This window comes from Trichosurus vulpecula, chromosome 4 (genome assembly GCF_011100635.1).
Source record: "Trichosurus vulpecula isolate mTriVul1 chromosome 4, mTriVul1.pri, whole genome shotgun sequence".
Lineage (NCBI taxonomy): Eukaryota > Metazoa > Chordata > Mammalia > Diprotodontia > Phalangeridae > Trichosurus > Trichosurus vulpecula.
Genome location: NC_050576.1, coordinates 307,552,632 through 307,567,680, shown reverse-complemented (window position 1 = coordinate 307,567,680; position 15,049 = coordinate 307,552,632). Strand labels below are relative to the sequence as shown.

The following is a 15,049-nucleotide window of genomic DNA, read 5'->3' as shown; positions in this document are numbered from 1 at the left end:
TAGAAGTGAACAGTGGTCACATGAACTCATATTATGCATGCTGTATTACATGTTACAATATTTTGGTAGGTGGTGGACTAGAAAATTTTGGGATAGAAAGTATAATTCAAGTCAAAGGATCTGATTTCCAGTCCTGGCTCCATTACATTTTACCTGAGCAACTCTGGGGCAAGTAAGTTCACCTTTGTGGGCACAGAGTTCCTCATCTATAAAATGAAGTGATTAAACTAGATGATCTCTAAGGTGCCTTTCAGCTCTAAATCCTATGACATCTGGGGTCCTTTCCAAAGCCAGACATCCTTTCTATAGAATGCCTCACAAGTGAGCATCCAACTTTCATGTAAAGACCTCCAGTGACAGGGAACCTAGTACCTCCTCAAAGAGCCCATCCCACTCTCAGACAGCTCCAACTGTTAAGAAAGTGTTTTCTACGGAGCTGAAATCTGTCCCTTTGCCAGGTTCTACCCATTTCCCTTAGTTCTGTCTTCTGGGGCCAATGGGAACAAATCTCCAAGATTCTAAGAAAGAAAAAAGAAAAGGGGAATAAAAGGCCTTTGACTGGAATCAACATGTACGTAAAAATCACTCAGAAGCCTAGTGGAAACAGAGAAAGAGACAAGCATAAGTCATGTCACAGAATCCCCATGCAGGAACAGGGAAGACACTTATTTCTACATTTTCACACTCAGGGTTCCACTTGTTGGGTGCTTCCCCAAACTGACTGAACACCAGGGACCCTGTCCTATTTTATGGTCTCTCCTACCAACACAAAAAAAACCTTCTAGCAAAGAATTGAAAGCAAAGTAGATGCCCATCAACTGGGGAATGGCTAAATGAACTGAGGCACATGAATGTGTGGGAATAATTATTATACTGTAAGAAATGATGATTGTGATGACTACAGAGATCTCCATAAATCAATGTAGAGTGAAGTAAACAGAGCCAAGACAACAATATACACAACAGCTACAACAATGGACATGGAAAAGCTGCCACCACAATCAAATTGTTGCAAAATTACAAAGAACAAGTGTGGCTCCAAAGAAGAGATTTGAGAAAACACCTCCCCGACCTCCCTGCAGAGGTGGGAGGTCCACAGCTGTGGAGCATGGCATATATCTTTAGATTTTTAAAAATATATTGATTTTATTTGAGACCTTTGCTCTGATCATGACCATTCAAACCTCACCAAAACAGTAATTGTGCACCAAAGATCTTATTTGCTGATTTTTTCTTCTCTTCTTTTTATTTTTCCTTAAAAAAATATACTTTGTTATATAAGATAATTATCTGAGAGGGGGATGGATACAGGGGAAAATGAGTTAATGTAAAACCAAAAGATATTAATAAAAATTTACTTAAAAAACAAAAATTCTCTTTTTTTAAGTTAATATACAAGCAGTTAAAGTTTAAAAAAGATTTGTAACTAAAAGACCAATGTAGGGGAAAATAAGAAAAGAAAGTGTGAGAAGAATCTTTAGCACATAAAGTTCTGAACTGTGTATCTCAGGCTAATCTAAGTTCTGAGCCACAGACATTTTGCACAGTGTATGTTTGAATGGGTCTTCATCTAACCCAGATCCCAGTGCCTGACCCCAAATATCATCGTCATCTTTTCTCCTCCTGTCTTCAAGCTGTACTATGCTTCATTTTGTACCTACTTCCTCCTGCTATTGTCCTTTTTATCACTTGCTGGCACTGACCTGGCACAGGAAATTCCATTTTTTTGCATGATTTAGTTTCCTTTTTCTAACCATATTGATAATTTGTTGCTTGTGGCTAGCACTATTTTTACTGGAGAACTAGGGTTTCTCCCTTATTGTTCTGAACTGGCACCTGGATCAAAGGTTCATATCCTGGGATCCATTAGTCCTCCCAATGGATAAATTTCAGGGGAGTCCATTCATGTGGATGGGAAAAAATTACATCTTTATTTTCACTTAACTCCAGTTGAAATTTAGCATTTCCTTCAATTACAAATTTAAAAACAAACATTCTGAGAAGTCCATAAGCCTTACCAAGCTGCCAAAGGGGCCCATTACACACAAAAATTTCCTGCAGTAGATTCTACCTACCATGCCATCATAGGGTTGGATCACAGATATAGTCTTGCCTGCCATAGGCATGTAGTGAATTGAAACTCTTCTGCATTTTGCATGCTCCCTTTAACTTTTTTTTCTTTTGAAAATTCAAGAATAATGAGCTTTTCTTGACTCATCCTCCACACTGCATTTCTTGTTACTTGACCCTTGCTGGTTCTTGCCTGTGAGTCACCTAAAGCTCAGTGACATCTATTCCTATTTACGCAGGTGCAAACTGACCCACTGAATGGCTTAGTTATTTCCAAAGAGAGGAGAATCCCAGAAGTCACCTAAATACACTCTTCCAATTCAGAATTTTCTAGTTCACACATTGAAATGAAATAAAGATCATCTCTAGGAGGAAAAGTTCATCTCGAGCACTATGGCCAGGAGCAGATGACTTTGGAATGAAAAAAATTAGGTGAGAGCTATGGAAATTTGAAGATTTTTGGTCAGTAAGGAATCTAAAAAAAGAGATTTAGTGAAAATTACTTTGTTAGCCTTTCGTATGCACTGTCCAGGAAAGTGGTTCCAATAGTTTAGTTAGCAATGAGAAAAGAAAATCTTATTATAATAAATGAGAGAGAAGAATAGTGAGAATTTTCAAAGACCAAATGGACTTTTTTCAAATTTTGCATTCTAAAAAAAGAAAAGAAAGAAATTTAGAAATACTTCTTAATTATTGAAGATACTAAAGCAGGACACTAGGGGAAAAAAAAGAATCATCAACTGAAAAGTTTAGTTAATCTATTTTTTAAAAAACAGTATTTGCAGGGTTTTTTTTGGAGGCATTCAGGGATAAGTGACTTGCCCTGAGTCACACAACTAGTTAAGTGTCACATTTGAACTCAGGTCCTCCTGACTCCAGGACTGGTGCTCTATGCACTGTACCACCTAACTGCCCCCAAGCAGCTTTTAATTAATCTTTCCAACTTGCTTAAGCCTAAACAAACATTTTAGCCTGTCTCTATATTCTACACAGGGAAAAAGAGTCAGGTGGATAGAGAGCTGTCAGGGACCAGAGATCCAATAGTACCTGAGAAGAGCTGGAAGGGCCCTTAGTTGAGTTCAAACCTTTCATTTTATAGATGAATAAACTGGAGAGGACAGAAGAAGAAAAATTACTTCCCCACTGTCATATAGAAGGTTATAGCAGAGCAGGAATTTGAACCCAGGTCTTTTAACTCCAAATACAGGGCTCATTCCTCTTTTCTACAAACCTGGAGTTCTAAAGTTTCATTCCTAGAAGGGAGGGATTATAGTAGATACTCCCCCAACCCCAGGACCTTCAAAGGGCATAAGAAGGTGCTTTTCTACTTCAGGTAACACATGACAAACATTGCAGTACTTCCAATATAGATATCTGGTCAAAGGCCTCAACATGTGGGCTCTAGCAGACATTGAGATATTGGCATAACTTACCTAAAGAGAGGATTTTTTTCTTTTTAGAGAAAGTAAAGAATAACTTTTAGCAACTGGAGTAGGTGGATGGAGGTGCAGAATGAATGTAGAGAATGAGTATTAGTTTTTTTGGGGTTTTTTTTTGGCAGGGCAATTGGGGTTAAGTGACTTGCTAGTACATGGGTCAAGTGTCTGAAGCCAGATTTGAACTCAGGTCCTCCTGACTCAAGGGCCAGTGCTATACCCCCTATGCCACCTAGCTGCCCCAAGTATTAGTTTTAATCAGACAATTAACTTTGGTCTGGAAAAGTCTTTTAACCTCTTTGGGCCTCTATATGATATGAAGGTGTTGAACAAGATAATCTCTGAGAACTGTTCCAGATCTATATTTTCTAATACCTAAAATTTAAAGCACTTGCTATCATAAATACCCATTGGAACCAAATTGCTAGCAAAGCCTGGGCACTTCCAGAATTAGGAAACAAATCAGGAAAGTTAGGAACAAGAGTTCAGGCAATCTTGCAGATTTTGGGAAAAGCCAGGGGTTTAAATGTGGGATCAAAGCTAGGGAACTGTTATTCCAAGGGTGGGTCCATGAGGGCTTAAGTCTAGAAAGTAAGTGCAATACCAAGACATTAGTTCATCAGGGAAAGAAAAGCTGGAATGTGAGTGCTGTCAGCCAGGATCTAAAAAAGAGTCCTAGATCAGGGGCATCCATCTAAGCAAGAATAGGGCTGGAGGTCAAAGGGCTATAAAATTACACATTCTCTTTGACCCAGCAATACCAGTTCTAGGGCTGTATCCCAAAGAGATCATAAAAACAGGAAAAGGACACACATGTGCAAAAATGTTTATAGCAGCTCTTTTTGTGGTGGCAAAGAATTAGAAATTGAAGGAATGTCCATCAATTGGGGAATGGCTGAACAAGTTGTGGTATATGAAAGTAATGGAATACTATTGCTCCACAAGAAATGATGAGCAGGAAGACTTCAGAAAAACCTGGAAAGACTTATATGAACTGATGCCGAGTGAAGTGAGCAGAACCAGGAGAACACTGTACACAGTAACAGCCACAGTGTGTGATGACTGACTTTGATAGACTTAGCTCTTCTCAGCAATGCAAGGACCTAAAACAATTCCAAAGGACTCATGATGGAAAATGCCATCCACATCCAGAGAAAGAACTACGGAGTCTGAATGCAGATGGAAGCGTACTATTTGCTCTCTTTTTCTTTTGTTGTTTTGTTTCTTCTTTCTTGTGGTTCTTCCCATTGGTTCTAATTCTTCTTTACATCATGACTAATGTGAAAATATGTTTAATATAATGTATATGTAGAGCCTATATCAGATTGCATGCGGTCTTGAGAAGGGGGGAGGAGAGAGAGGGGTAGAAAATTTAAAACTCAAAATCTTATGGAAGTGAATATTGAAAACTAAAAATAATAAATAAATTACAAAAGAAAGGAAAAAAAAGAATATACTGGCAAATGAGAAACCAGGTTCACATAATTATAGGGGAAGCCTCTTGGAGGAAGTGAATTTGACCTACAGATAAAGGAGAGGAGGGATGACAGAATGCAGTTGATAAGAAGGGGCATTGTTTCAAGCATACAGTACAATGTGAGCTCAGAGGCTCAGGACCTGGCAGGGTGTGAGGGTGTGGGAGGCGAGTGCCACAGAGAAGGGTTAGATTAGTGGGAAGGGAGTGTGCAGGTTGGCATTTGGGAGTGGTAAGCAATAAATTACGTATATTTGGTCAAAAAAAAAATAAAGCCTGAGTCTGGCTGATGTTCAAAGAGCAGACAATTACTGGGAGTTCAAACAGATACAACATCTATGTCAGAGAAGTTAGGCAGGAAGTGTCAACAGGTCTAGCCGTTGGGAGACTGAAGTATCTAGATAGTAAACATAGGGACTGGTGTGCCAAGATCAAAGTCAGGCTATGAATAAGATTATATTGATGGTGAATCACTAACATTTAAGGGCTATAGATAGTTAGGACTCCTTATATCTTCCTTGCCTAGGGCTGATATTTTGTACAAGCTTGAGACAGGCCTAAATCCATGGTTGGGGGACAGATAAAATACCAGTAGTCCTGGGGTTTTAAAACTTGGGTCAGTTTAACCAGTGGGATTTTGGATGGATTTAAAGGGAGTCTGTGAACTTGGTTGGGGAAAAAAATTATGTCTTTATTTTCACTAACTTTTTGTTTCCTTTGCAATCATATGTACCTTACTGTGTGTGTTTAAAAACATCATTTTGAGGAGTCCATTGGTTTCACCAAACTACTAAAGGTGTCTATGACACAAAAAGGTTAAGAACCCTGCACTAATCCTTAGTAAGGAGACCTAGGATGGTTTCTAGGAAATCTAAAGTTTAGGGACTGGGTCAGAGGATAGGTACGGAAGAGGCATTTGGAGCCAAGTCAAGCAGCCACGGCAAGAGATGCTCCAGTAACTACCAGAAAGATTCAACTGCCTTTTAAGCTGCAACTTCGGCTGCCAACCTTTTCATTCCTATGTTTCCTGGTCAATCCTTCGAGATTAAAGGGCCTTTGTTGGTCTCTGATCAGGTGTCCATCCTGTCCACATCCTCTGGTAAAGGTATTCCTCCTGGATGGGTAGTGTTGGGTACCATGCCTTGATCATAGTTGGTGGTTAATAAATATTTGTTGAATTCAGTTAGTAGGAGAGACCTTTAAGAAGCCCAAACACCTTGGAAGTTCATTGGATTCTAACTGGGAAAAAAGCAAAACATCCAAAAGAGAAAAGATATACTTACCTGTGGGAATATGAACAATTCGGACAGCACTGTCTGTTGTATTAACATGCTGCCCTCCTGCTCCTTTGGCTCGAAATGTATCTATACGCAAATCCTTGGGTTCCACTTTGATATCTACCTAAGATCAAAGGCATTTATAAGTGCTGCCCTTAGTGAAATTTTCATGATAATAATTTTATACTGAAACCTTTTCAATAAATGATCTGTTTCGCAATAATTTATTACCAATTTATTACCCAAGACTGATAAGAAAAAAATTTATAAAAAATTATTACCAACTTCCAACTGCTTGCTATTTAGTGATGCTAATTTTAAATGTTATCAAGTCATAGGTAATCTAATATTTTATAAACTTTTACTTCTTTATCAATCACAGAGTTATAATGGAGAAGAATACTATATGATGCTCCTAAATATCAGTATTTTTGGTATATCAATATTCTTCTAGTGATATTATTTCTAAAATGCATAGTAGGCACTTAATAAATGCTTGCTTCTTTCCTTTCTTCCTTGCTGCCTTCTTCTTTTCCTCCCCCTATTTTTTTCTTCTCTCTCCTTTCTTTCCTTCCAAAGAATGAAAGCTAAGGACAATCCAAAAGGTAATAAAGAGGTGAATGATGATCCTGAGCAGTTTCCAACACATTACAAATGAAAACACAGAAGAAGCAGTGTAAAAATGTGGTACAGTGGAAATAGTGCTGGATTTAGAGTCAGAAGACCTGGGTTCAAATCTTGACTCTGCCACTTATTACCTACATACAAGTTATTTCACCTGTCTGGGTCTCAGTTATTTTATAAAATGAAAGAGTCAGACTAGTTGGCCTCTAAGGTCTCCTTCAGCTCCAAACTTATGATTCTATGATCCCAGGAAATAAAAGGTAGGACAATCATTCAACAAGAGCAGAAAACGACCAATGAAGTGTCAACAGGCTTAATTAGCGTCCATACAACGTCAAGAGAATAAGAAGGTGGTCCCCGGGACAGCGGGGAGAGTCCTGGGGTGGATTTACAGGAGATGGACAAGAATGGCACAAGACAGGCAGATAACGGCTTTGATGGATGAATAGGCTGTGATCTGCTTCGATGCTCCTGTTGCATTCAACGTTTTTACCTACCTTTCCTTCTATACTCTCTACACATCTTTTCACAATCTGAATTTGTCAGCAAGTCCCCTGTATGTGCAAATCTGTCTTTTCAACCAGCTCTCCTTTTTTATCTGCAGAGAAATCACTTCTGCTTGTCTTCAGAATTTAATTTTTGGTATCTTTCCATTCTTTTTCAGCCAACTTCCCCTGCAAAATATTATACCACTAGCTCCCCACCTAGCCTTTCTAGGAGCCCTTCGGAATTGGCTCTGCTAACATCTCAGGAGCACAAGACTACGTCCAGGCTCCCTCTCTTTCTTAATCAATAACTCTATGAAGGAATGCTCATGTGCCCCCACAATATCATTCTTAATTCAACAATGGTCTTCTTTTTGTTGGTCAGGATCAAGCTTAGCATAGCAGTTCTCCATCTTTGGAAGGATAAATTTATCATTAAGTCATATATATGTATGTATTTGGCTCTGGAAGTGTGTGTGTGGATGTGTGTACATATATGCACATATGTACACACACACACACACACACACACACGCACACTTCCAGAGCCAAATTATAGTCATAAATTTCATCCAACCAAGTCTTAGTGATACTTATGAGGTCAAGTATCCTTCCTTCTATTAGACTGTGTTTCTTACCTATAATCATACCCTTCTATTTTTTTTAAACAGGCCATTCTTTGCCTCATTTTTATTAAGCCTTAATCACTGAAAGGGCACAGCCTCAATCAAACTGAGACCTGCTAAAGACCTTAGCTTGAAAAGGCCTAGGTCCTCCACTGCATCCTGGGCCAGTCGTCCTGATCTATATCTGGCCACTGGACCCAGATGGCTCTGGAGGAGAAAGGGAGGCTGATGACTTTGCACAGCCCTCCCTCACTTAAATCCAATGCGCTTGCATGTCATGGCATCACCTTCCCGATGTCATGGTCCTCTTCAAGAAAGAAGGACAAACAGCAACGTACACTTGCGTATAGACAACTGTGTAAGAAGGGATACAACCATTGTCCAGGCTAGATGGAATACTGATAATGGACCAGAGAGAAAAGGCAGAACTATACAAATTTTATTTTACTTACTTTCTATATAAAGGAAGATACTTTTCAGACCCAGGATAGAGCAAAACCGAAAAACAGGAAATTCATATTAAAGAGAGATGAGATTTATGGATAGAAAAATCTTGACTTGTCTTATTGATACTTTCCTTCATGAAAAGTTAGAGAAAGTGGTACAAATGAATAGCCATTATACCTGATTCCAGCCAACAAGGAGAAGTGAGCTGCTAAAGGAGAAAGGAAGGGAAACTTTGGAGGCTCCTGATATACCCTTTAAAATGATGGGCTAGCAAACTCCGAGTGACTGCACTGATTAATCTTTATCTTGGAAAACAGATGATGAACAGACCTTGCTCAGTGGAGGTGGGAGACTATGGGTATGGAATATTGTATACACTGGTTTTTTTTTTTTGGAGGGGGGAAGGCAGGGCAAGTGGGGTTAAGTGACTTGCCCAAAGTCACACAGCCACTACATGTGACATGTGTCATGTGTCTGAGGCCAGATTTGAACTCAGGTCCTCCTGACTCCAGGGCTGGTGCTCTACTCACTGCGCCACCTAGCTGCCCCTACACTGTTCTTCTTTGTTAGAAAGGAGTGTTTGATGAGTGGAGCAGGACGACATATCTGGTGATAACTGTGATGTAAAAAGGGAGGAGGGAACAAGGGAACAAGCATTTATTAAGTGCCTACTGTGTGCTATGCTCTTTATAAATATCATCCCATTTGATCCTCACAACAACTCTGGGATGTACATTTTACAGTTGAGGAATCTGAAGCAGACAGAGGTTAAGCGACTTGCCCAGAGTGGCACAGCTATTAAGTGTCTGAATTTTGAATATTTAAACTTGGGTCTTCCTGACTCTAGGCTCAGCACTGCATCCACTGCACCACTGGGCTTCCTTTAAAAAAAAAACCTAAAATACTTCATGAAGACTTTTTAAAAAACTAGATGACGCGCCCAGTCTAAAAGGATGAAATTTGTATCAATGCTTAAAATAACCCTGTGATTTCACTGATGGAAAAGTCTCCTCACCTAGCAGATCACAACTCTTTATAGCTTAACACATAGTTTTATCAGTTGCTACAGACATATCTTCTTCACCTGGTGGCTCAACTTTTGTGGGTTAACCTCACTGAATTTTGCTCCATTGCTGGACCCCTGCATAGTCTTTCCAGCCTTCCAGGGCTTCTATAGAGCCTGGTATATAAAGGCTGGCATAGAGCCTTGGTCACCTCCACACCGCAGCTAGGCATCTAAGCAGGACTTCCATGGAGATGAATGTAAAGTTTTACGGTCACGTTAAGAAGACCACCAGCACAAGCACAGGTTAGGGGAGGCATCGCCAGAGCACATTTTATTTGAAAAGATGTTGGGATTCTAGTGGGCCGAAAGCCCAAAAGGAAACAAGAATATAACGTGGCAGCTGAATGGTTAACACAAGGTTAGGAAGCATTAATAGAAGAGTAGTGTCCAGAGGAAATGAGAGTGATGCTCCCACTCTGCCCTGGCACATGTGCGGTATTGCATTAAGTTCTGAGGGCCATAGTTTAGGAAAGACATTGATAAACTAGAGCATTTCCAGAAAAGGGAGCGGCCACAAAAATCAGGGAACTTTAAATTCTGCTATAACAGAATCTTTTGAGAAACAGGTAATGTTTATCCCAGAGGAAAGCAGCCTTAGAGAAACATAACAGTTGTCTTCAAGCATCAGGCAGGCTGTCACATGGTAGAAGTTTTGGCTTGTTTGCCCCCAGAGGGTGGAAACAGACACAACAGGCAGTTACAGAAAAGCAGATTTAGTCTCAATATAAATGTCAACTTCTTAGAACTGTCTAAATGTGGAATGGTCTGCCTCCGGTGATTCTGAATTCCCTGTCATTGGGGGTTTTCAAGTATTGACTCAGTGACCACTTGGGCTTGCATGTCATAGAGGGTTATCTAGTCAAAACTAGGTGCTTTTACAAATATTACCTCATTTGTTCCTCACAACAACCCTGGGAAGTAGGGGCTATTATTATCCCTGTTTTACGGTTAAGGAAACTGAAGCAAACAGGATTAAGTGGCTTGTCTGGCGACACACAACTAGTAAGTATCTGGGGCTGCATTTGAACTCAGGTCTTCCTGATTCTAGACCCAACATTCTATCCACTGTACCACCTAGCTGCCTCTATACAAAGGAAACCACTTATATTAAATTACAATTATGAAAAAATGTTTTTAAGTTCATAAACCCAAGTTCAAGACAACATACTCTTTTAAAAAAATCTTTTGGAGGCAATCAGGGTTAAGTGACTTGTGCAGGGTCACACAGCTAGTAAGTGTCTGAGGCTAGATTTGAACTCAGGTCCTCTTGATTCCAGGGCTGGTACTCTCTCTACTGCACCACCTAGCTGCCCCAAGACCACATACTCTTAAGATCCAACAAACATTGGCTTCCATAACACTGCATCTCCAATTCTGTCCCTATTTAGCAGCTGTCTCCTGTGCCTGGAATGCTCTCCCTCCTCACCTCTGTCTCTCAGCTTCCCTGACTTCCTTCCACACTCAGGTCAAGTCCCACCTTCTTGTAAAGGGCTTTCCCCATCCCCTCCACTACCATGCCTTCCCTCTGAGATCACCTCCCATTTATACTGACTAGATCCTGTACAGACGTATTTGTTTGTCTCCCTCATTAGAATGTGAGCTCCCTGAAGACAGAGATTGTGTTTTTGCCTTCTTTGTATCCCAGAGCGCCTCACCGATAGAGAGCACTTCATGAATGCTTCTTGGCTCACTGATAATATCCTTCACACCGACAAGACCTGAAGGCTCCCCTTTTGGGTTATGGGACACATTCTGAGATCATGAAAATAACCAATTCTCCCAGAAAAGGAAAATCTTGCACATAACACCCATTTAGCCTGGCTGCTTTAGTGAGGTTACCTCATCCGGCTGAGGAAGAACAATGACTGACATTGTTCCAGTATGAATCCGCTGCATCCTTGAGGAGAGGCCGACCTCGGGAATTCTCTGAACTCGGTGAATCCCAGCTTCATACTTCAAATACTTATAGACACTGTCACCAGAAATTCGAGCCGCTGCATGGTGCAGCCCACCTTCAAATACAAAGAAATAGCACATTGATTTGAGGCCTAGATGGCTCTTATTTAAGATCTAGTTTAGTGTAAACCCTTAAAAAACCAGAGCTTTGTCTGAATTGAGGTGCTCTGCTGTTTGGGGGCTTGTATGCAAGAGGGATGCTCACTAGCATTATTTGATAATGTTGACTAATCTAATTGGTCTCAAAATTCTTAAATGAACTATGATAAAATCAACTCCCAAAGATTTCTAGGGAGATCATCAGTAGAAAATTTCACAGCATTTAGCGAGGGCTGACTCCTTGTAAGAGAAGAGGGATCCAAGTGCTTCCCCCTACTTTCAGCTTCAGCTCATTGTACCAAGCATTGATACAAACATAATGATAATGATGATGATAAAAGCCATCCATATAGTGCTCTAAATTATATATATTATTATAAATAAATACCATCTCATTTTATCTTTACAACAACCCTGGGAAGTAAGTGTTATATATCTCCATTTTACAGATAAGGAAACTGAGGCAAAGAGGGTCACACAGTTAGTAAACGTCTGAAACCAAATTTTAACTCCAGTCTTCCTGCTATCATTTCATATATACAATTCAGCACATAGCTTATATTATGTCTAGGATTGTTCACCATGGTTTCACAGTTTAGTTTTGTTTTTCACAAATAAAACCAAGGATAGGGATTAGGAACCAGAGCTGTGATTTTAGCCAGTTGGTGCAGCAGACAGAACACGAAGTGTAAAGTCAGGAAGACCTGAATTCAAGTCCAGCCCCAGACACTTACTAGCTGTGTGACCTTGGGCAAGTCATTTAACCTCTTTTTGCTTCCGTTTCCCCAACCATAAAATGGGGGTAATAATAGCGTGTATCTCCCAGAGATGTTATGGGGATCAAATGAGACACAGTTTATAAAGTGCCTATGAGTACAGTGCCTGGCAGACCGCGGGCACTACATAAATGCTTCCTATTATTATTATTATTATTACTATTATTAATATTTCATTAGCCCCGTGATTCCTACTATCAAGGCAAGTCAGCATCTTCTCTGAGATCACCGATACAGTAAGCAATACAGGCCCTGTCTTCAGGAAGCCTGCCTTCTAGCTGGGGAAGACAATACATGCTGGGGAGTGGTTACCAGGGAGAGGTGCTTTGTTCTGGGGAGGCGTGGGTGGGTGGGTACACAGGTAAGATAACCAGGGTGGGAAATGATGCTGAAATATAGTCTGATGTCTAGAACCAGCTGGTAGACAGAGGGAGGTAAGTGGCCAAATTTGCTCATACTCAGAGTTTCCTGGAGCTTTGAGAGGTAAGTGACTTGTCCAGAGTCACACAATCGGAAAAATGTCAGACAAAGGACTTGAACCCAGGTTTTCCTGGCTCTGAGGTCAGCTCTCTTTTACTATGCCACACTGCCTGCCAATAGAACCTAGTAAGCACTCAATCAATCCATTTTTATTTTAATTGAATTTTAAGTTTCTAGAGGAAAGGGACCAGATTGTACATGCATTCCTTATCTCCACAACCTCTGGCACAATGCTGAACACATAATGGACATTTAATTCATACTTATTCAATGTCTTTCCCATTCAAATTATAGACTCCTTGAAGACAAGAATCATGTTTTTTCCTTGTTCTGGAAAGCCTCATATGTAACTCCCCTGCTAGTACAAAAACTGCCCAAGTCATGGTGATGATAAAAATCAGAGAGAGGATGGGCAGATTTCAAAGACTGGTAGAATAAGTGTTCATACCATAGTCAGCTGTGGTGTAGTTTAGAATCTGAAAGTTCCAGCCCTTGTAACACGAATAGCTCTGGTACATTTCAAATATTTCTCCGGTAAACTGCTGGCAGATATCACCTTAAAAAAAAAAAGACTATTCAGTTGGCACCAGCTTTTTAGAAGAAACAAAAACCTTTTTATACCTTCCTCCTCTGAAGTCCACAGGGCCCCTGGCTTAACGGAAAGAACCCAATGTTTTGCTGGTGTATTTGTTCTACTTATGCGGATTGCAATCTCTACAGCTTTAACAGATGACCTTTGCAAGATTCCATAGCTACAAAAACTCATCATTCTGTGGCCAAACTGATAATGAGTTGCTCCAAAGAAAGCCAGACTGGTCCTCAGCCACCAAGTCAAGTCAACAAGTATTTCTGAAGCACCTACTGTGTGCTGGGCACTGTGCTAAGCTCTGGATACCAGACACAAAGCACATTACTGGGACTAGCCTGGAAGTCTTTACAGCTCGGTTGGACCTTCTAGAACCTGTACACTGTCAGGTACAGGCAGGGGTAAAAGCACTTAGCACAGTGCCTGGCACATAGTAGGTGCTATATAAGTGCTAGTTATCATCATTATTATTGTTGTTGTTTTTAGCTTTTGTACCTGCTAGCTTTTCCCAGTGACTCAACAGGCAGAGATCAAAGAGGTAGCTCAGAGGGGAAGGTTTCTGAAATGCAGCTGAGACTTCTGGGAGCCACAGTGGGGGAGTAAGCAGTAAATCACTGTGGCTCTCCCATATTCACCTCTGAATAATCATAAATAGTACCCAGAACATGCTGGAACAGCAGAGCCAGCAGAGAGATGGGGTAGAGCAGTCGTTTAGCCCTGGAGACTTAGAGGATTGGCGATGAATTGGAAGTTTCAAAAATTTTATGTGAGAAAAATGATAGAATCAGAAACACTGAGTGGATCGTGCTTTAGGAGGGAGTGTGCCTCATTTTCTCAGGAAAGAGATGGTGGATTATGGGTGAGGAATGGAGCACGTGTCCTCAGACTTGGTCAGTGTGTTTTTGCCTCTTTGTTTCATGGGGGTAGTCATCGGGAAGTGAAAGCAATGTTCCCAAAAAATCATCAGCACACAGTTTTGTTTTGTTTTTTAAAGAAAAAAAAAAGATAAATGATAGGGAAACATCTAAAAGGGGCGCCCTTAAGGTTCCTTTTGCTCCTGTGAGGAGTATTGTTAGGCGTGTTTAAGACAGGAAAACTGTGCATTTCCTCTTCCTCCATCACTGGTGAAGCAAAGCAAGGCTGGGGAGGGATGGAAGGGAAGACTTAAGCATCTGTTGCAGGTGTCAGCTGTTGCCCTCCCCAGACCAGCCTCTTTCCCCTTCTGTTTCATTCTCTTCCTCCTTGGAAAAAAGCCCCATAAATTAGGTCATATTTTTAAGGCCATTCTTTTAAATAAGGATTCAATTTAAATTTTAGTGCATATTAAATTTGGAATATTTTTAAAAAACACAATTTTTTTTTTTAAAAAAAGAAGAACTGGAGGGAAAGCTTAGTGTACTAAAAAATACAGGCTTGAAAAATTTGGTCAGTGTTACTCAGCACCATGTAAAGGGACAGGGCTGCCCTGGCTGCCTGCCTATTCAAAGTCCCAAAGGGTCCCCTGAGGCTGGCATGGTCAACAACTAACTACCTTGCTCATTCCACCCTCAAATGAAATTTGCATTCCTTTCTTAAACTCAAAAACAATGGTATTAACCCATGCAACCTAGGATAAGATAACAAAATTAGCTACAGTGCTCCCACATT

At 40.4% G+C, this 15,049-nt stretch overlaps 1 protein-coding gene across 1 annotated transcript in view; it reads right to left on the bottom strand.

Moving 5' to 3' along the window:
* Positions 1 to 15,049, bottom strand: part of MTRF1 (mitochondrial translation release factor 1) — a 34,509-nt gene that overhangs the window by 5,257 nt on the left and 14,203 nt on the right. Inside the window, exons 5-7 of the mRNA XM_036755955.1 lie at positions 13,265 to 13,372; positions 11,345 to 11,517; positions 6,264 to 6,381 (exon numbers count right to left, since the gene is read on the bottom strand). Coding sequence (XP_036611850.1) covers positions 6,264 to 6,381; positions 11,345 to 11,517; positions 13,265 to 13,372 — 399 coding nt within the window. The remainder of the gene's footprint in view (positions 1 to 6,263; positions 6,382 to 11,344; positions 11,518 to 13,264; positions 13,373 to 15,049) is intronic.